At 33.6% G+C, this 20350-nt stretch overlaps 5 protein-coding genes across 5 annotated transcripts; 1 reads left to right on the top strand and 4 right to left on the bottom strand.

Annotated features, from left to right (window-relative positions):
• Positions 1–524: 524 nt before the first annotated feature.
• On the bottom strand, positions 525–2802 carry LOC145575120 (uncharacterized). The gene is made up of 4 exons (XM_081633035.1): positions 2551–2802; positions 2348–2431; positions 2063–2170; positions 525–885 (listed from the first exon to the last, which is right to left on the bottom strand). Exons 1-4 carry the CDS (start codon positions 2800–2802, stop codon positions 559–561), a joined length of 771 nt encoding a protein of 256 aa, XP_081489161.1. The 3' UTR covers positions 525–558.
• A 2562-nt stretch (positions 2803–5364) lies between these two features.
• LOC145574453 (pathogenesis-related protein PRB1-3-like) lies at positions 5365–5883 on the bottom strand. Its single transcript, XM_081632239.1, has one exon. The coding sequence runs from the start codon at positions 5881–5883 to the stop codon at positions 5365–5367; it is 519 nt and encodes a 172-aa protein (XP_081488365.1).
• A 1461-nt stretch (positions 5884–7344) lies between these two features.
• LOC145574454 (uncharacterized) lies at positions 7345–8949 on the bottom strand. The gene is made up of 3 exons (XM_081632240.1): positions 8748–8949; positions 8047–8313; positions 7345–7778 (listed from the first exon to the last, which is right to left on the bottom strand). Exons 1-3 carry the CDS (start codon positions 8817–8819, stop codon positions 7665–7667), a joined length of 453 nt encoding a protein of 150 aa, XP_081488366.1. The 5' UTR covers positions 8820–8949; the 3' UTR covers positions 7345–7664.
• An 11-nt stretch (positions 8950–8960) lies between these two features.
• Positions 8961–11632, bottom strand: LOC145574449 (uncharacterized). Its single transcript, XM_081632235.1, has 5 exons — positions 11587–11632; positions 10265–10615; positions 9960–10134; positions 9235–9415; positions 8961–9144 (listed from the first exon to the last, which is right to left on the bottom strand). Exons 2-5 carry the CDS (start codon positions 10581–10583, stop codon positions 9022–9024), a joined length of 798 nt encoding a protein of 265 aa, XP_081488361.1. The 5' UTR covers positions 10584–10615; positions 11587–11632; the 3' UTR covers positions 8961–9021.
• Positions 11633–16487: 4855 nt separating this feature from the next.
• Positions 16488–20350, top strand: LOC145574452 (uncharacterized). The gene is made up of 4 exons (XM_081632238.1): positions 16488–16642; positions 16728–16949; positions 19680–19946; positions 20101–20350. Exons 1-4 carry the CDS (start codon positions 16637–16639, stop codon positions 20152–20154), a joined length of 549 nt encoding a protein of 182 aa, XP_081488364.1. The 5' UTR covers positions 16488–16636; the 3' UTR covers positions 20155–20350.

Raw genomic sequence — 20350 nt, 5'->3', positions numbered from 1 at the left:
TCTGAACAGTTGACTAAGTTGTACGATTAATCATGATAACACTATGAATTGAGACAGAGAAACGGATTTACACGCTATAACAAAATATTATGATGCGCTACAAGAGACCAAACTGCCATCCCATGGTAGGAAATTTTTCTGAATCAACTTCAAAGCATTATCTACCATGGACAAGACACCTATAGCCTCACTTCCCTGCTCCTGAAAATTGTAAATAGAACTGAAGTTAAACTCAAGTAATTCTACATCTTTTGATTTCTTATTATAGATTTGTTTTTGAAAATTTCTCACTGTTAGCATAAACGCAGACACAAATAATGAAGTCTTTCATACAGAGTAGCCAGGACTAACACAATCAGGTAACAAGCAACTTTCATATCATATTCAACAGCATGATAAGATTTTTGCATCCAACATGGCAACATTGCTTTGAAAATGTTACGTCCTAATTTTTTAAGATAATTATGATCATCATTTTCCGTTACAAATAATCTTTAACACGGATGATATAAGCTTCACCTGATTCAAGACTCATTTTCATGAAGTTGAATCCAGAACTTACTGTAAAAAAAAAAAAAAAAAAAAAAAAAAAAAAAAAAAAAATTCAGGTCTTACCAGTAGGTTCCTAGTTATCCCTGTCAGCTTCAGAACAACATCCCTAGTAACTTCACCAGTTGAAGTACTGAAATCAAATCGATCAGCCTCCCTCAATCTAAGCCTCATATATGACCTACTGTAAGCTTCGGTCTTGGTGTGCCAATCCCCAACCACTGTGTATTGACCTCCACAATTGGCTTTCCCGAGAGGCCACCTAAGACCGCCTTTCACAGTTGGGTCAAGTATTGCCAGATTTACTAAATCTTTTATAATTTTCACTTCTTCATCCTAGAAAATGCATGATAAGGAGTACAAGTCAATAGAATTTTTAAGGGCTTGAATAAAAAATTCAGATACTTGATAATCAACAGAATGCAGCTATAGGAACACAAAACAACATACCCTCAAATGAAACATGTAAATTATATAATACCCCAGGAGAACCATAGGCTTGGTACACCACTTGAATGTGATAATGTATTCATTACGGATTTACAGTAATATAGCATACACATTTCAAGACTAAGTTCACTTGGCATTAGAATTAGATTGATTTTGAGGTAAGCGCATATTTATTAGCAGCAAAGTGTGCGTTGTGTGCCTTGTGTCCCCAGGAGCTCCATGTAACGACTAGTGAACATAAACTCATGCAATGGAAAGAAAACTTAAAGGCAGCACGGCAAAGATATGGCCTACTTCCTCAAGCATGTTGGAAAACAAAGAGTATGAACCAAACAAACTTTCTATTAGATTTGAAGACTGGTGAGCTAAGATCCAAAACAACATATGACAATTACACTATTGATCCTAATTACTGTCTCGTGTTGTGAGACTTGTGACCCCAAAGCAAAGAAAGTTGCAGGAGTTGATCGTGTTGAAGTGCATGAAAGAAATTGACAGAACCGTCTTACAAAGAAATATTTACACATATTCTCTTCTTCAATTCGAAACCATAAATCATTTACAGTTACATGATAGCTTTTCCTTTTCAGGACTTTTAATAATTTTTTTTTTTTTTTTTTTTTTTTTTTTTTGTAATTTTGGGCTGCAAAGGGGTACTATTGGCTACTATCTTGCTCAGATAGTGCAGCAAATGAAAAGAGAGCAGTGAGGTCAACCTCTGATTTGATGAATTGATAAATTAGGGAAGCCTTTGCACCTCTATGACATCAATGTGAAGCACCATAATAGTCTGAAGGGCAAATACAGGACAACTACTGATGTATGGGATGTCAAGCATAAGCTTACCCCTACAATGGCCTCATTTCTGCATGGGCTCCAGATGTGGCCTCCTCAAATTACAAGTCTCTTAAAGTGCTTCGTGTTTCTTTGACTTATGTATACTTCCTACATCAAAAGATTGGAACTAGTTCTATTGCATTTGGTTGCTAAAAAAGGAACAATCCTATGAGCACCCAGACAAAGTTTAATCAATGGTTACAAAATAAATTCTGCACCAACTTACTCGAAGAGCTGTTAAAATTCTTTTTCTGCAAAGCGCCAACCTTAGGTCCACATTACTTTCAAGGCAAGATATATCCACAACCAGATGACGTACTTGGTTTAACTCAATCTACAAACCAGAAATCAGAAAGTCAATAGATAAATAATGGGGTTCAAAAAGCGACTGAACATTGTATATAAACCACAAACCCAGTTAACATGTAAGCTTACTCCCAATAGCTGCCGATAAGAAAGGGACTCTGCCTATTCATGCTTTAGATAGCATAGCAAAAATCAAAGCACTTGCCTTGTAGAGTTTTAGCTTATCTTCATCTTTTTGGACTCTGCATTTGCAGGATATGGTTGAATCGGGCCGTCTGGCATCAGCTAACTGAAAGGAGGAACCGTAAGGAATTTGCAGTGCGAAAGACAAGAACCTTGTGGTGAACGACCATAAACTAAGGTTAATGCTTTCTCTCCTGTTTTTCGCTCCATGGATTCAAGGCAAACTGGAGCCAAACATAGTGAAGAAAGAAGCTGCACATCATCCAATGATGGATTTGCCAGCCATCTTGATATAGATCGATTAGCATAAATAATTTTCTTCCCATATGAGATACTCTTATCCGTCCTGCTATCAGAACCATATCTAGATAAATTTGGATTTAAACTCTTCTTAAATTTAGGATGCATATGTGCAGGTGTAGGAGTTGGCTCTTCTTGAGCCTTTGACAGCCGTTTGTGTGGAGGAACATAAGCCATTGGCAAAAGCTGGCAAATTCTACCACTTATTTCCTGAGAACCAAATCAAAGGTTATATTATATGAAAACCTGAACAATTCCACAGTATCAATGAAGGGCTTTTAAAATCTTTGATCAATCAATTAGAAACCTTGATCAACTTAAGAACTTTATAAACTTGATAATGTATATGCAAAATGACTTCGAAAAACGATCCACATATAAGTATTCACTTCTTATTAAATTTAGAATTGCATAGATCAGACTCCAAAATCACAAACCATAACAGTATCTTGGAATCCATCCACAACCAATAATTGTAGCTCAAGAGCCACTCCTCAACTATTCCTTCATCCAATGTCATCATTCTCAAGCCTCATTTCCAGTCTTTAACAAAATTTCCACAACTCAAGCAACAAACTAATTCCAGAATCCGCAACCCAATTCGACAAAAAATCACATAAATTACCAGTCATTCAGTCCATAAAGTACACAAAACTAGACCCATAATTCTGACATACTCATCATAGCAAGTATACAAAAACTAGACCCATGATTCAGGTTAAATCATCAGGGTTATTGGGTTAACCATAAAATGCCAATTTATTTATACAATATTAATATTATTTGCCCAGGAATATGAAAAGTTTGCATGTGATGTTCTTAAACATGATATTTTAGTTTAAACAAAATTACATCTTCACTAATTTTATAAAAAAAAAAAAAAAAATAGCCCAATTTTAATTCACAAACAAATTACTCAGGAAATTAAATATTACTCAGTAAATCAGAAAAGCATGCATTTTGTAAGCTGCAAATTAAAGACAACATATAATAAGAAAATAAAGCCATAAAAATGTAAATTTGATGGCATTTTTCTCTTACTGCAAGATTATCTGATGAGTTGAGGAATTAAAAACCCAATTGTTATGATTTTTGAAGATTAATAAGTTGAGAGAGTTACACCAAAAGTTTTGAACTTTGCAAGTCGTCAACCCCAACAATTTTTTTTTTTTTTTTTTGGGACTTTTGGCGTTTTGAGGAAAGTCATTTCTTTTCCAAGTGAGTATATTTAAGTGATATGAACAGTAAAATACGTAGTAAAAACAAGTTTTAATTAGTAAAAAAAACATTTATTAAAGCCATAATTACTTTTGTGGAATGTCAATTGATGTCCAAAATGTACCTACGGTAACTCAGAGCGTGTATGTTTGGATAATTTTCCCTAAAGTTTATTGACTTTGGCGGAGCTTGATTTAATATAATTCTCCGGCTAACTTTTTCTCAAAAAAAAAATAAAATTGATGTCCAAAATTTACAAGTAAATATTTAGTACTCCCTCCCTAAATTACATTCCTACTTCTAGCATTTATTCCTCATATAATAGAGAGAAGTAGGAATGTAATTTAGGGACGAAGGGAGTAAAAAAAACTTTCAATTTAATAAACAATATTTAAGTTTGACAAAAAAAAAATTCAATTTTCTTTCAAAGAAAAAATTTCAATTTCATAAAAATAATTTTAACTCAACAAAAATAATAAAAATACAGTTGTGTGAGTTCTTGTTGATTCACTCAGTGAGGATATCAAAGTTTCATAATTTACTTTAATAAGTACTTATAGATGTTAATGATCAAGTATATGCATTAATTAACAAGACCTTTTAGATAGAGTGAAAACCTTGTACTTAGTAAGAATTTTCAAAGCCAATGTGATCTAGTCCTAAGGCATGTGTCGTATACTGGTATCGTACGTGTGTATGCTAGGAATTAGCATGGTTTCTGGCATGATTACAGCTTAATAATGGCAGAAATTAGGGAAGAATAATGCTGATTATATTGATAATATGTAAATTACACTAATCAAACGATAATTCCACTTTCGAGAGGTGGATGCTCTCCTAACATGAGCTTTCGAGAGGCTCACTCTCTCCCAATAAGAATCCTCACAATATTCAACATGATCCTTACTCCTCCTAATGAGGTCTATTTATAGAAAAAGTCTCATAACTAACTCTTAACTTATTCCTCAAGACACTACTAATAGGCTATGACTAATGTGCCCCTCCCTCAAATACTGATTCCTTGCAGTGTAAGGGGGTGTGGATGACTTGATAAAGCAAATCAATACATCAGTTCTTAGAGGTGATGGTTCTTTGGTAGCAGTAAATCAGCAAATACATTCTGCAGGCCGGGCAAACTTTGGCAAACAACTCCACAATGACATTTCACTCATTAAATATCATAAACTATTTTAGTGCAAAATCTAAAACGATTACAGAAATAAACTATTTTAGTGCAAAAATCAATTTCCATTCTGAAAAGAGCAAATTATGAAATTTTATTACTGCAGATTTTTTAATCAGAACTCTCTTGTTATTCCTATTTCTGACAGCACTCTAAAGAAACTTCAGAAAATAGGAACAACTCTGTAGAGGGTCTGATTTCTATCAGCCTCTTTCTCACTGATTACCCAACATATACTACTATTACACATAATTAAGCCATTACTGGAAATATAAAGCTCCTCATTCGGAGTAATCAAAACTAAAGAACACACTGACATGCGGCATGTAATTATGATTCTAGTACGGCTTTTCCCCTACATAATTTCCTGTAGGATAGTACTCACAGGTTATGAATGAATCGCCGCTGTCACATATAATCTTGGAGCAACCAACCAATATGGTTTGCTTCCATACAACCTGGGTGTAGTGTCCACAATCATATCCACTAGTACAGCTGTTGCTACTATAGTCATACCATTGCTTCTCATCCACCCATGCCGCGACTGCATCCTTTGCTGTCCATCGTTTCCCTGAACCCCAGAACAAATTTTCCCCAAATGGACTGGTAGAATGGATCAGTTTGCAGTCCTTTCGCCTCTGCCTAGACGAGTATATCTGTGCATATTTTGCAAGCAAATTTTCCCACCTCAGAGGTGGAACCCCTACTGCTTTTCTTGCAGCATTATGCCCCTCTAGGACCTCGTTTATGAATTCTGTCGTGTTAATCCTTGCTTTTGCAGGTTTGATTTGGATCAGGATGATTAGTATTGAGATGGATAGAAAGAATGAGCTTAGGATTTGCAAAGTTTTTGCCATTTTAAGCTTTTGGTCAATGATTTTGAATTGTTTGAGTTTGATAGTAGTCTTATATAGAATCCAGAAAAGTTGCATAACTTAGTAGGAACATTGTTTTCAAAGATAGAAAGTTTGAATTACTCTATTTAATTGTAGGCTGAAGCTCTTTGCTGAGTAATATAATTGCTTGACATTGAATCAAATCATAGCACATGGATTTAACATTAGTTGATTGAAGATTAAGCTGCTAAATGGATTTTATTACTTGAATTACGCGAAATACCATGACTTTCTACCTTTCAGGCTACTAGATGATAAATAAATACCTTTTGTATGATGCATCACACACTCAATTGATGGTGTGAAATAATCACCCAACCATTCAGTAATCCCTTTAAAACTTAAGTATGGGGTTTTTTTTATTTATATAAACAACAATCTCATTGCTTATAATGGTTATAAGTAACCTCGTTTATGTATTGTTCATACCCTTTTAGTAACTCTTAATAACCTCATTGCTCACATACGATTCATATAATCATATCCTTTTAGTAAGCCTTAATAAATAATAACCTCATTACTCATTGGTGACCCCATTTTTATTGAAAAATTTTATATACACTCAGATATATCATGCACCTAAGTAATCCAAAGTTAGTTTATACTCTTCATTTGACGATTAAATGAAAAGAAATCATCAAAATGCTTATCGGTATACCGTGCACCCAAGTGTATATAATTATCTCACCATTTTTATACGGTGGTTTTTTTTTTTTTTTTTTTTAAGATAAGGAGAAAAACCCTGACCGTACCTCAACCCCCACGGTTTTTTTGGTCCGATATTTGCAAGTCAGACACTTTGAGAGTGAGGGGAAAGGGTAAGGGATCCCCACCCTCAAAGTGTCTCTAGTGGGAATTAAACCCCCAACCTCAAGGTTGGAAACCCTCATGCTTTTTATACGGTGGCTATTGGATAACCTTAAATTTCCCTAAAATTTTATATACTTTTAGTATAGACAGAGTGTATTTATAAGTCATCATAATTGTCAAATGTATTCTTAACCTTAGATTTGGTCCATTTGTAGAAAGGATCTGAAGGTTACAAACGAAAAATTGATGACATATAAGATTAAATTACTAGGACTAGCTTAGAATTGGATCAACAAATTGACTTTATGGCACAAAAAAATTTAAGTTGACATTTATGATAAGAGTAAATGGTTTACTTCATCTTGATTCTTGAGTAAAGATACGAGTATGTAATAGTTTCAGCACCTTTAAGTAAGGATAACATGCATACTCCCAACTTTAAGCGTCAAGATACACTTTTCTTCTAGCTGCCTTAGATATAGAACGTAGATGAAGATGAAGGATCTTGTCGCTTCACATGCGATGTGTATAATGTGTAATGCGAAATTCCAAAGTACAAAGAGATTGCATTCTTAAATAACTCACAACACTTCGTCTCTTTCGATGGTTTCTAAGTACTTACAACAATTGCTATTATGACTAGGGATCACAATTATTTTATTGTTATACTCTCATTAGGTCCACTTGCATATTGATTTATTCATTTCCATGTACTCCTAACAAATTTTCATAAACCACGTATATACACAAGTATTGCAAGTATTGAGGAACTGATAGAATAATACAAGCAGACAAGCAGAAGAGTACACGAGAAGACTAGATATTACTTGGGATATTACGAGTCACTGCAGGAGAGTAGGAAACTAGACTGCCCTCCCATGCTAGGAAGTGGTTGCGAATCAATTTAGTGAAACAAGAGATAATATAGTGCATTACGATTCACTGCAGGAGACCAGACTGCCTTCCCAAGCTAGGAAGTGATTCTGAATCATTTTCAGCACATCTTCAACCACAGCCAAGACACTTTCAGCTTCACTTCCCTGCTCCTGAAAATCATTGTACGTAAATGCGTGTGATTGAAGGACAGCCTAGTTTACCATAAATGCAACAAAGACAATGTAACCAAAGGACCAGACTAACACAATAATGAGGCAGTAACTACCATTCATACACATCATCAGCTAAATAAAAAGATTTTGCATCCAACATAGCTTTGAATAGTGATAAAGTTTCAAATCCGAAAACTTGTTTGCACGCTTTAACATGGATAAAGTTTCAAATCCGAAAACTTGTTTTAACAGAAACATGTCTTACCAGCAGGTTCTCCATCTGCGTCAGCCGCATAACAATTTCCCTTGTAACTTCACCCGTTGAAGTAAGGAAATCATAGCGATCAACCTCTCTAAGTTTAAACCTCATAGATGAGTTACGATAAGTTTCAGTCTTGGTGTGCCACACGTTAACAACGCTGTACTGACCTCCAGACTTGCTTTTCCCAAGAGACCACCTAAGACCACCTTTCACATTTGGGTCAAATATTGCCGAGCTAATAAGATTTTTTATTCCTTGCACCTCTTCTTCCTAGACAATACATGATACAAAGCAATAGAGTTTGTAACAGCCCAAATACATAATTCGAATAACAGATAATAAGCAGAATGCAGTCATGGAAATTAAAGTTAAAAACACTAACCAACATGCCCTTAGGAGAATAAGATCCATATTTCTAATGAATATACAATGTATACATATCAAATATTTAACATAATTGTTTCCCCTCTATACTGTTATGCTTGTGCAGCTGTGCTCAGGAGGACCGTATAAGGATAGAGCAAAACTTGAACTCGTTCATTGTAGGGAAAACAGAAAGGTAGCTCCAAAGATATGACAAGAACATCAACAAATGACAAAAACTAGATTTATGGAAAACAGTAGCCAAAAAGGCACAAATCCCATAAGGCTATAAGCACCAAGGCCACACCTAATGAAAAATTACAAAGTAGATACCAACTTACCTGGAGAGCTGTTAGGATCTTCTTTTTGCAGAGTGCCAACCTTAGGTCCACAGTACTTGCAAGGCAAGACATATCAACAATCAGATGTCGTACTGGGTTTAACTCAATCTACAAACCAGAAACCCGAAAGTCAAAGCTAGGATGCTAACAGCAGAGACTAATCATGGAGGGTGGGGTAAAAATCCAAATTAACATGATATATATGAACTACAACCCCAGTACAAAATGAAACTGCTGTTAAGAAACTGGTTTAGATTATGAGAAGCCATTCTACCTAACTCATGCTTTGAACAGCTAAAATCAAAGCACTTGCCTTGTAAAGTTCAAGTTTATTTTCATCTTTATTAACTCTGCATTTGCAAGATATGATTGATTCCGGTCGTTTGGCATCAGCAAGCTGAAAAACAAATTAAATAAGATTTTAACCAAAACAAGTGCCATGTCATACTAGTGGAAACATGAACAATATTGAAAATTCAGCAGATACCTTTACACGATATACGTCTTTTTCTTCATTAAAATGAACACCAAGCTCTGGCAGAACTGTCTCTTTAATGTGTTTCATGTATTCTACAGGAACATTAGTATAGAAAATTCTTTTCAGCTGCTTTATACAGGATTCAGAAACCGAGCTTTCTTTGACCAGATCTAGGTTGCATGAAGGATTCCTGCACCACAAGATACATCACAAACCCATAAAGCTTCAGATTCAGCACCACCAGGAAGGTTTTGCTGCCCAAATCCCTCACAGAGGACATCAAGGTGCATCTGTCTGAATTAATAGAACAGATATGACATGTGCACATGGCAGAGATGACAGCATATATGTTAGTCATTTCCTATGAATAGGGGTTTATAGGCCAGAGCTTAAAGCCACACACGAACCTATTCCCTCAAAGGTTAACCAAGAAACTAAACAGAAATTATAAAATGTGCTCTAAAATGATTGCAATAAGTTTATGAAAAACAAGCAAACTCACTTGCACTTGCCACTATAAAATAAGTCACAAAAAATGTTTACCTACATTTCGATAAATATTCAAATACACAAGTACAAAATAGAAATTCCAAAAGAACATTAATCATTTAGGCAAATTCAGCCATTTAAACAATTCACATCCCAAAGAAACGTATGTAAGAACTAAGAAGAATAGCGAACATCAAGGCAACAAGCACACAATTAGTGAGAGCAAAAAACAGAATGACAATTACCGACGAAAAAGCACTTTGCCAAATCGAGCAACAACAGCTGTCTTGGATTCTTCCAGATTTTGATCCACCAATTCATTTCTTACATTCTGAAAAGCTGAAAGCAGATCTGCATGTACAGTTTCAGCAACCGATTCCCACATATGCTCCAAGCGACAGCTCTTAGTGTCATGGCTCTCTAACACGATTAAATGAAAATTTACATAATGCACAATTGCACAGCATACTTAAGCCTGAAGTATCTAAATGTTGTGGAAATCTAGGAGGGGGGAAACAGGAAAGTTTATTGCAGAGTGAAAGAAAGAAACCTTGTTGTGACTGACCGTTAACTAAACTGAATAATTTCTCTCCAGGTTTAAACTCTGTAGATTGAAAGTTAACTGGTGCCAAGCTTAATGAAGACAAAAGCTGCACGTCATCCATTGATGGAATTGCCAGCCATCTTGATATAGAGTGACTAGCATAAACGATGTTCTTTGCATATGTGGTAAACTTTTCCCTCCTCTTAGCAGAACTTGATCTTGATGAGTTTAAATCAAGACTCTTCTTGAAGTTGGGAAGCACGGGCTTAGGAGGGGGGCCCTCTTGGTTCTTTGACAACCTTTTATGCGGAGCTATGTAAGCCATTAACAAAGTCGCCGAATTCAATCACCAAGCACCTGAGAAGTAAAGTTGACATTAGCATCTGACCAATCCTATTATCTGGCTGCTAATCTTTTATCAACTTCGGATTATTTTGAATGTAAGACTAAAGACTAAAGGTCCCTAATTAAGCAACATAACCTCCCTAGTTTCCAGTAATTATGAATTGCATATGTTCTGGAACATCTTTAAATGTTGAACATCAATTTAAATCTTTAACAATGCCGTTAGTCTTGTCACACACAAGGAATGCTTTAGAATTAAAGAGTTTTATCAACAAGTGAAACAAAGCAGCATTGAGCATCCATAATTATCACATAGAGTCTTCTAAGTTTCTATGTATGGATTTTATGCCCACAACAATTACCATGGTTCAGGCATCAAACTATGTCCAGAATTGGTAACCATATTCGAAAAAAATACATAGAAACTAATCATCCTATCCAAATTGAATCACATCATCATGCACAAAGTTCATTCATGATCTTTGACAAGTATATCCAATTCATTTTCACACAATTTATCTTGATTATACATTAATACCCGAAAACCGAAACGCAAAATATATTAGATAAATTCATAAAGTGAGCGATCACGATTTCGGGTTTGAATCCAAACTTCTCCACAAGAGAATACATGGGCAAACATTCCCAAGACTGAACACTAAACTTAGCAAATTATACTTAAACTAGACCCCATAATTCAGATTAATTAATAGATGTTAGCCAAGATTCCAATCATTGACACAAATTACTAAATTAGCAACAAAGTAGCATATTACATGAATTTCCCGGAAAAAGTAAAAATTGTTGTTCTTACTCAAACATAAGAAATTAGTTAGATGAAATCCCCCAGTTCCCAAACAATCAAACCCCACAGAAAACTCATATAGTTTTACATACACTCTTTCATGTCTAAAGATGCAAAACACAATAGTAATGCAAATAAAACCATAAAAATTGCAAAATTTAATGGCATTTTCTCTTACTGCAATGTTAGGGTTTTAAACCCCTGAGATAAAACCCAAAGCCCTGAGTATTGATGCAACAATTACTAAAAAAAAATAGAGTTTACATAAAAAAAATAAAAAAAATTACTTGTAATAATAAATAAGTACTTAGAAGAGAGAAAATTACCAAATTAAGTTAGCAAACAATCTTCTTGGATGCTTGTGAATTTTACCAGAGACCGAACAAAGTCAACAAACAATGCAATTTCTCTGTCCGTTTCTTCTAGACCTGAATACGGGTCGGGTCGGGCAGGCAAACAATTTGGCCCATTTCAAATAACATTTTGGACTTCATTCACATAAAACAGGATGACAATGTGGCTCATCACTCAATTTCGTATAGTCATAAACAAACGACTTGGGCACTTGGTTCATAATGTTGGACAAGTGGGCTTTCTTACAAGGTGTGGTTCAAGTGTCCAACTACATACAAAGCACACTTGCCAATAACTTGAGCATGTTTGATAAAAGTGATTTTTTTAAGTTAGAAACGGGATTAAGGGCCTGTTCACATTTACTGAACTGAGCTGAACTGAACTGATTGGAGCTGAACTGAACTGAACTGAACTGATTGGAACTGAACTGAACTGAATTGAGCTGAAATGAATATTTTATGTGAGAGGGAAATTAAGAGCTGAACTGAACTGAACTGATTGGAACTGAACTGAACTGATTAGAGCTGAACTGAACTGAACTGAACTGAAATTAAGTAAATGTGAACAGGCCCTAAATCGTTAGATTTAGTTGGAAGGTTTGGATAACAATTACCATTATATTTCTACTTAGCTATTTATATGTGTAACTATGGGTTCCAACGCGCACGATGTGCGTGGTATGGCTAGTCTTTTGAGAACGATAATTAAAATTGAAAATTATATTTTTAATGGATTTTTTATGTCCTATGCCTGTTTGCGTAATATTTTTAAAAAACTATTTGCATATAGATGATAAATGTATTGGATCGATATTGTGTAGTTATGCAATGTTTAAAATTTTAGTTGAGCTGTGATGTAGTGACTGAATGGTAAAAAGAAATTGAGTTTGATCTAGAAATATAAATGTCTATTAATAACTAAATGGAGAGAGTAAAAGAAGGCTTTAAATAATAAATAAAAATAACTTTTTAAATCAATTTAGGGAATTCAAGAGACAAGTTTAAGACTTTTAAAATCAAATGAGTGCAAATATGTAAAAATAAAGTTTTTTAGGAATATAAATGCTCATACACTATTCATAAGAGTTATGTAAAACTTTTTATAAGGCGGGGATAAGGATACCTAGGGAAATAACTACCAGTACCCTCCTATAACGAAAAGAGAGAGAGTTAGGACTTATTTTGTTCAGTTTAATTTCAACTCCAATCAGTTTAGTTCAATTCAGTTCATAATTTCCTTCTCCTATAAACAATTCATTTCAGCTCTATTCAGTTCAGTTCAGTTCCAATTAGTCCAGTTCAATTAAATTCTGTTGTTTTCAATAAATCGGAACAGGCCTTTAGATTTTAATGATTCATGTTCATGGCTAAAACAAATAAATGAAAAGGAAAAGAGTTAAATGACATTACAGTGATTAATTTTTCGCTTTTATTTGTTTTCTTTTAATTTCAACTCTAGTATTAATGCCAAACATCCCCTAATAGAGTCAAAATAGAACAAATATATAATACTTAGCACAACGAGTAGTGTTGGAGCAAGTATTTTAAAATGAATAGAGTTTTCCGTAGTATTTTACTTACAAATTACTCGCTCTTTCCCTAATTGTTTGTTCCACTTTTCTTTTTAAGGTGTCTTTAAAAAATTGTCCCATACTACTTTTGGCATGTTTTCCCACTTGCACTCTCTCTATCTCTCTCCTCATTGATATTTGTGTTAACCCATGTACACCTTTTTTTGCCTAAAGTATTAATAAAGTGATTTATGGTTTGGGACAAATAATTAGGGACAAGAGAGTAGGAGCTGATAATTCTCTTTACCGACTAATTTGAATGGAGTAGACGAAGTTGACTTTTGAAACAGCTTGTTTGACTAGCTTGTTCGACTAAAACGCTAGCAAAATGTCCGTAAGAAAAGCAGTCAATCATTCTCCATCGAATAAGAGAAGCACGTGCCCGGTTGACGGTGATCTGACGGTGGAGAATGACGGTATGTTCACAGTCAAAGTTAAGTGTAGTACGTTTCTGAAATCTGAAAGACATCAAACCCCAAAACAAAGAATAAAATAAAATTAGAAAAGGTCGATTATTGCTTTTTTTAGGGGAGCATTTCATTCTACGAGGTGGAGTTTTTTTTGGTCTTTTGGTCAGCTTTTTCTTAGTGAATCTATGGCTTGTCTTTCTTTTTATTTTTTTCTAATAATGATAATAATATTACTTAGTATTTTTTTTTTTTTACAAATAATATTATTATCATTATTAATGTAATCTAGATAATTACGTTCTCACAAATAATATTGGCATGTTTATTATTCTTAATTAGGGATTCCTCATTAAGATCCTAGGAATTGTAGTTATATGGGAATGATTGATTGTGATTAAGAAAATCCAAGGGCTATGAAGTCATTTTTAGGAGAGGTTAAAATTTTATCAAAGTTAGGCCTTATTCTTTTGAGCTTTTGGATAGAGTAGAGCAGAACATGTATTAACAGAGCAGAGCAGAGTATATTTCAGCAGAGTAGAGCATGTCTTTCTAACATTGCAAAGTAGAGCAAAACAAAACAACTCAAAAGAACTGGGTTTTAATCACTCTTCTACAAGGGAGTTGTGTAATTTATGTTTAAAGCGTTCATCTTACACTTATACATAAACTATATTGTTGTACTCCCTCCGTCCCTAAATTACATTTCCACTTCTAGCATTTATTCATTACATAATAGAGAGAAGTAGGAATGTAATTTAGGCACGGAGGGAGTAAAAATTTATCCCACCTTGACAATTATTATTTGTAACAATAATGGATAGGCATACACTCATATTAGAACACATTTTAGAGATTATTCCAAGTACATACTATATTTGAATGATTAGAATTATAACGGGAAATAATGTTGTTTAAAGCTACACATAGACAAATCGTGCTAAGAATGTCTTGCTTTGTTTTTATACCATTATTATTGTTTCTCATGACAAAAAGGAAATAGAAGATGGAGGGAGAAGAACAAGGAATTGTTTTCACCATCATTGTTTCCTAGGGTAATCAATAAAGAGACAACATTATTTGTGCAAGTTCATTTAGAAAAGATCATTGTTCATGGTGAGAATTACTCCTAGCTAGGAAATTTCACAATATGTTGTAGACATATTGTGATACATATGTGGACTTCCATAACTTGAGTCGTGCCCAACTTCAAGAAGAGTAACCCGCATGCAATGACAAACAATCTTAGCAATAGATCACAATTCACAATATTGACATTTGAAACCAAACTTTAAATTCACACAGTCTTTAGGGTTGATAACCCATCTCTTTTATGAGCCTCAAAAAAAATACTGAATATTGTACTTCATAATACTACCTCCGTTTTATATTAGTTGTAACTTTAGAATATTTTATATGTCACAAATAATACCCCAAAGTTACAACTAATATGAAAGGAAGGTAATAGATGAATAATTTAGCCACACCCTATTTTGATCCAAAGATAAATAACTTTCACTAAAACAAAATGTTTACTCCTTTTCAACAAGTACGTAACTTTACTTCCATTTCCTAGCTACAAAGCCTAGAATAGCTTTATACTTTAATTCCATTTCCTAGCTAAACTCTAATAAATTGCCTTAACACAAAAAAGAAAAAGATGGCTTCATTTCATAATAACTTGATTTTTTTTTTTTTTTTTTTCGTTTTGGTTTATATTTTTTAAAAAATGAAATCTAGTAATAGTTCTTGAAAAAAAAAACCCTAAAAAGTAGATTGGCTTTTACTAAAAAGTTTCACAATTTTAGAATTTACCCTACTCCCTGTTATCTGCTGTAAGTACTGTTTGGATTTGGACTTTTGAGAAACAAAGAGGCCATGCTGCTCAGCTTGTCCTTGTCTAATCTATCGCGTAAATCGTGCTATTACCTTTTTTTGGGGCTTTGCATTCCCAACTTTTTACCCTTTTCGTATTTTCCTTTTCTTTTTTTATTTTTTACACAAACAAACATGGTTTAAGACTTTTCTGTTTTGCATGGTAATTAATGATAATTTTCATATTTGGGCCCGTTAATAGTTAACGTGAAGGACAAGGACCCATGTTTTAACTCTCAATTGATTGTTGCGTCAATCATGTTATTGCCAGCATTTTTGCTAATCATTTCATTGACAGTAATTCACTTCATTTTTGCAATTGATATGTCAACGACATTGATTTTTAACTGGTCAGTAGTTATCAGCTTACCGATATTAAGATTTGTGTTGTGGCGTGATCAGTATTATTTGTCATGACGTAAAAAGAGTTACATAGTTTAAATGATGTATTCAATATTTGATCAATTATGTATGCAATTGGTTGAGCGTGAGTTAGTAATTCTAACAGATCGGCTAAGCTAGAATAATTTAAATAATTGGGTCAAATCACGCTATTAAAGGTCAAGATACAACACTAATAGTAAATCATCTACTTAGGATTAGCAGTTGTTGATTAATGAGAGTCTACAAATGTAAACTCTGGCAAACAAGGGTGGCCCCTCGTTCACAATAGATCCCCATATTCTAAGCAACTCATTCGCTAAACCAAGTCAGAAAACAATCAAAAACAAACCAGAAAACAATAAAATAAAGAAATTAGAAAACAAAATTTTCAACCCCAAAGTTGACTTTATTACCAAAATCCCACCAATAAACTCCCACTTCTTTATAAACCTAATCACAATATCCCAAGTTCCTAATCCCCCCAAAAAAATAAAAAATAAAAAATAAAAAACCAACCATATTACTATTCCCTCCATATAAAAGGCAGTGTCCCTCCAACTGTAAGACTATAACTTCAAAATTCTCTCTCCTCAAAATATATCTGGAATTCTCTGCTCTTAATTTCTCTCTCTACAAAAATGGATGTAAGTGAAAATGTTTCTCTTATGAATTCTTATTAACATTTTTTTTTTTTAAAGGTTGAGATTGTTTATGGTATCGTTTGTGTAGGAATCGAAGAAAAGAGGGAGTCAAATACCGGCGTTTGGAAACTGGGAATATGTAAACGATTTACCCATTACTCAGTATTTTGAATGTGCACGTGAAGCTGGATTAATCCGCTACAGCTCATCCTCAGGAGAATGCTGTGATAATCATCATAATCATAATCAAAATCAGCATCCTAATGATGATTTATACACCGTTGATTTCATCAAACCTCGTCCTAAACAGGTTTTGCTCTCACTTAACCAATTTTTTCACTAGTTAAATTTTATTTTAATATCTATTTATTAATGCAAAAAAATAAAACTAAAATAAAGTAGGAGATCTATAACAGTCGTGGAAGTAGTAGTAGGAAAAGAAAGTTAGCATGAGTTTAAGATTTTGTTGGTATTCATTCATTCTTTCTATATTATTATGACTACTTAGGTGGAAAATCAAATGCAGTCTACTTTTGTTGACTCCTCTCTTTATACGTATGCTATGCTCGTAAATTTGGAAAATTTTGTTTTTGTTTTTTTTTTCAAACCAAGTATAAAATATACAGAATTTTAGGCTGCCAATATTAATTAGAAATTGGTGTTGTTAATATGAAATGAAAATATAATAGGTGGACATAGTTGAATTTAATGGAAGGCAGTCTATTTTACGATGCATTATTTTAGGGGAATGGTTGTGTTAAGATTGCTGACATTTGCCATAAGATTTTGTCAGCCTTTGTTTTTCTCCTTTTTTTTTTTTTTTTTTTTTTTCTCTTTTCTACAGAGTATAAAAAAATGCTAGAGATCTAGACTATTTACTTGGATTTAGAATACTTGTGTCTATTTCTAACATTTATTACTCACATATTAAAGAGAATGAACACATATTTAAAGAACGGAGGGAGAACATACTATGAATTTATTAAAGTTCATTATATACTCGTTCTCTTTCAAATCCTATAATTTAAAGTAAAGTTCTTTAAAATTCATAGTCACGGGGTCATATATTATGTACTCCGTAGTAATATGGATATCATATCTCTATCGAATAATCAAAGAAATATACGAAGTATGTACTTTGTTCGTAAGAACTCCCTTATGAAGAAGGGGTGCAATTTTTTTTTTTCTTTAGTATACTTCATTCAGCCATTCCATTTTAACTTATGAAGTGTAGATCGTGGATCATTATTCAAAGTATCACTTAAAATAATCTATACATATATATTTAATTTAATATTAATTATCACGTCGATAATGCAACTTAAGTTACACACGTAAAAGCTAAAAAGAGGCAGTAACTCGGTTAAAAAAGTGTGAAGAGTACGGAGGAGTAATAATATAAGCAAGGGAGAAAGCTAGGCGAAATTAAAGGGAAGATAAGACAGCATTAATGAGAATCATGTGAAAATGCATGGTGGTGAGGGTTGATTGAGAAATGTTGCGTAAACCAGATTGAAACTCAAACGAGGATCAGTATTAATCTTATCATTTCAGTTCATGTCAAAGTATTAATTACACTACTACTCGTACGATAATTTAATGTGCACTCATATCACCTGTTTATAGCTTTGACTAGTATTCTTGTAGGATTTTTTTAGAAAAAAGTGTTTAGAGAAGATAAACTAACCCCTTTACTTTCTTGTCCAAACAATCAAGTAGATACACTAATAATTTCATCTCATTTATTCTAGCTAAACATAAATATCAGAGTCAAAGTCCACATATATAACACTACAAGTCTACAACCCTTTAGTTTATAGCTCATTTGGTATCACTTTAAAAAAAAGTGGTTAAGATCATAATGAACTTAGAATAAGTCATTATATGAGTTTATATATATTAATTTTGAAAACTGACAACTTTAAATAAGCCTTAAAGCCCATACTTATAATCATCATGTTAGTTCTTCCATTATAACTTCGCTTATAGACTGAGATATTTAGTAAGGGCGAGCTGAGGACGTATATTAAGAAAGAACTACGTATTAAAAGAAAAAAATGATTAAAAATAACGTAATTTCGTTACTTACTGTGAATTTGTGATTTACGAGCCGAGATCTGTAATAACATTATTTTTAAACAGAGGAAGTTGAAAATGAAAGTGTACTCTCTTACACTAGTAAAACATCCAACATCCCATTTACTGAATTGATAAATTGGTGGCAGAATTTGGGGTCCTCCAACATGTTAGTAATGATTTTTAATAATAGTACTACAATACTAGAGTACTGATTAAATTATACTGTACTAATTTTAATATTAAGAGAGTACAAAATATGTGATATAAAATTGTACATAATTCGAAATATATGGATCGGCTCCACATTCACATGATAATTGACAATATTCACTTTTACAATAACCGCAAACATCAAACATCATACCATCTTAACAAGCAACCCGCATTTAATTCCCTTGCCTCTTTCTTCGGATCCCACCCATTTCCTCCTATTTGGGTTGTGGGCCTCCATGACTTTGACCCATACCTAATCTTACTTTTATCAACTTTGGGTATTTTACCTTTACTGGTTTTTTTTTTTGATTGATTTTTGAATGGTACTACTAATATTAATTGGAATAATTATTGAATCCTATGTACTTTTTGTGTGTTTATTTAGTTTTGGTTAGAATGGATGGGAGAATTTAACTTATGTGATGGTTCAATACGGATTATACTTTATCTATACAGAAATAGTTGTCACGTTTCGTTTTAAAACTACTCTGTACTTTATAAGACCAATTCAATAATGATATTAAAATATCAAATACATCGAACTTTTTAGTTAGTAAAATCCCATGATACCCCGAGAATCAATGTTTTGGTGAAGACTTAGGACATGTTCTCTTCAGCTTAATTTCAGTTTAGATCAGTTCAGTTTCCAACTTCCTTCTCTCGTAAACAATTTAGTTCAGTTCAGCTCAGCTCAGCTCAATTTAGTAAATCAGAACAAGTCCTTAATGTGTTACATTCATTTGTGTAGGGGAAGGGGAGAGAAAAGAGAGCAGGAAATAATGCACATGTGAAGGAAGGAAATAGGAAGCAAGCAGGAAAGGTGTTTGACGTTACTGTAACGGAGATCCCTTCATCAGAAGCAGGAGTCAAACGTCTTCCTCGTCAAGCTGTAACAGCCGTTAAGAAGAAGCAACAGCAGTACCAATACGACGCAGGATCAGCCGCCCCGCCTCGTAGAGCTCCCAAAGCTGTTGATGAAGATCTCTATAAGATCCCTCCTGAGCTCCTTAAGCGAGTACGTACATACATAAATACATTATTATTTCTTACTCATTTACTTTCATGTACTTGCACTACATTATTGAAGTCGCATTTTAATGTACACACTATCAGCGTGACTATTAATTCTACGTTGGACTAATGTTTTGTACATTGACTCTTTGATACAGAAGAGAAGACTAGGATTTATTTCAAGATGCTTGGTTCCCCCTTGTGCAGTCTAATGCAAGTGACATAAAACCGAAGATAATCGAAATGAGTATTTTGTAGAAGCTTCCCTTGTATGCAAAGATTAGAAATCCGTTTTTCGGCCTGTCAATGTAATATATACAATCTATATACTGGTAGCCTTTTGAATTGTAGTGAAGCTATATAGTATGAACATTTAGAGCTTAGTCAAGAGATAAGCTTGATTGTCAA

Source organism: Chenopodium album, chromosome 13 (genome assembly GCF_948465745.1).
Source record: "Chenopodium album chromosome 13, dcCheAlbu1.1, whole genome shotgun sequence".
Lineage (NCBI taxonomy): Eukaryota > Viridiplantae > Streptophyta > Magnoliopsida > Caryophyllales > Amaranthaceae > Chenopodium > Chenopodium album.
This window is presented reverse-complemented; position numbering and strand designations above follow the sequence as displayed.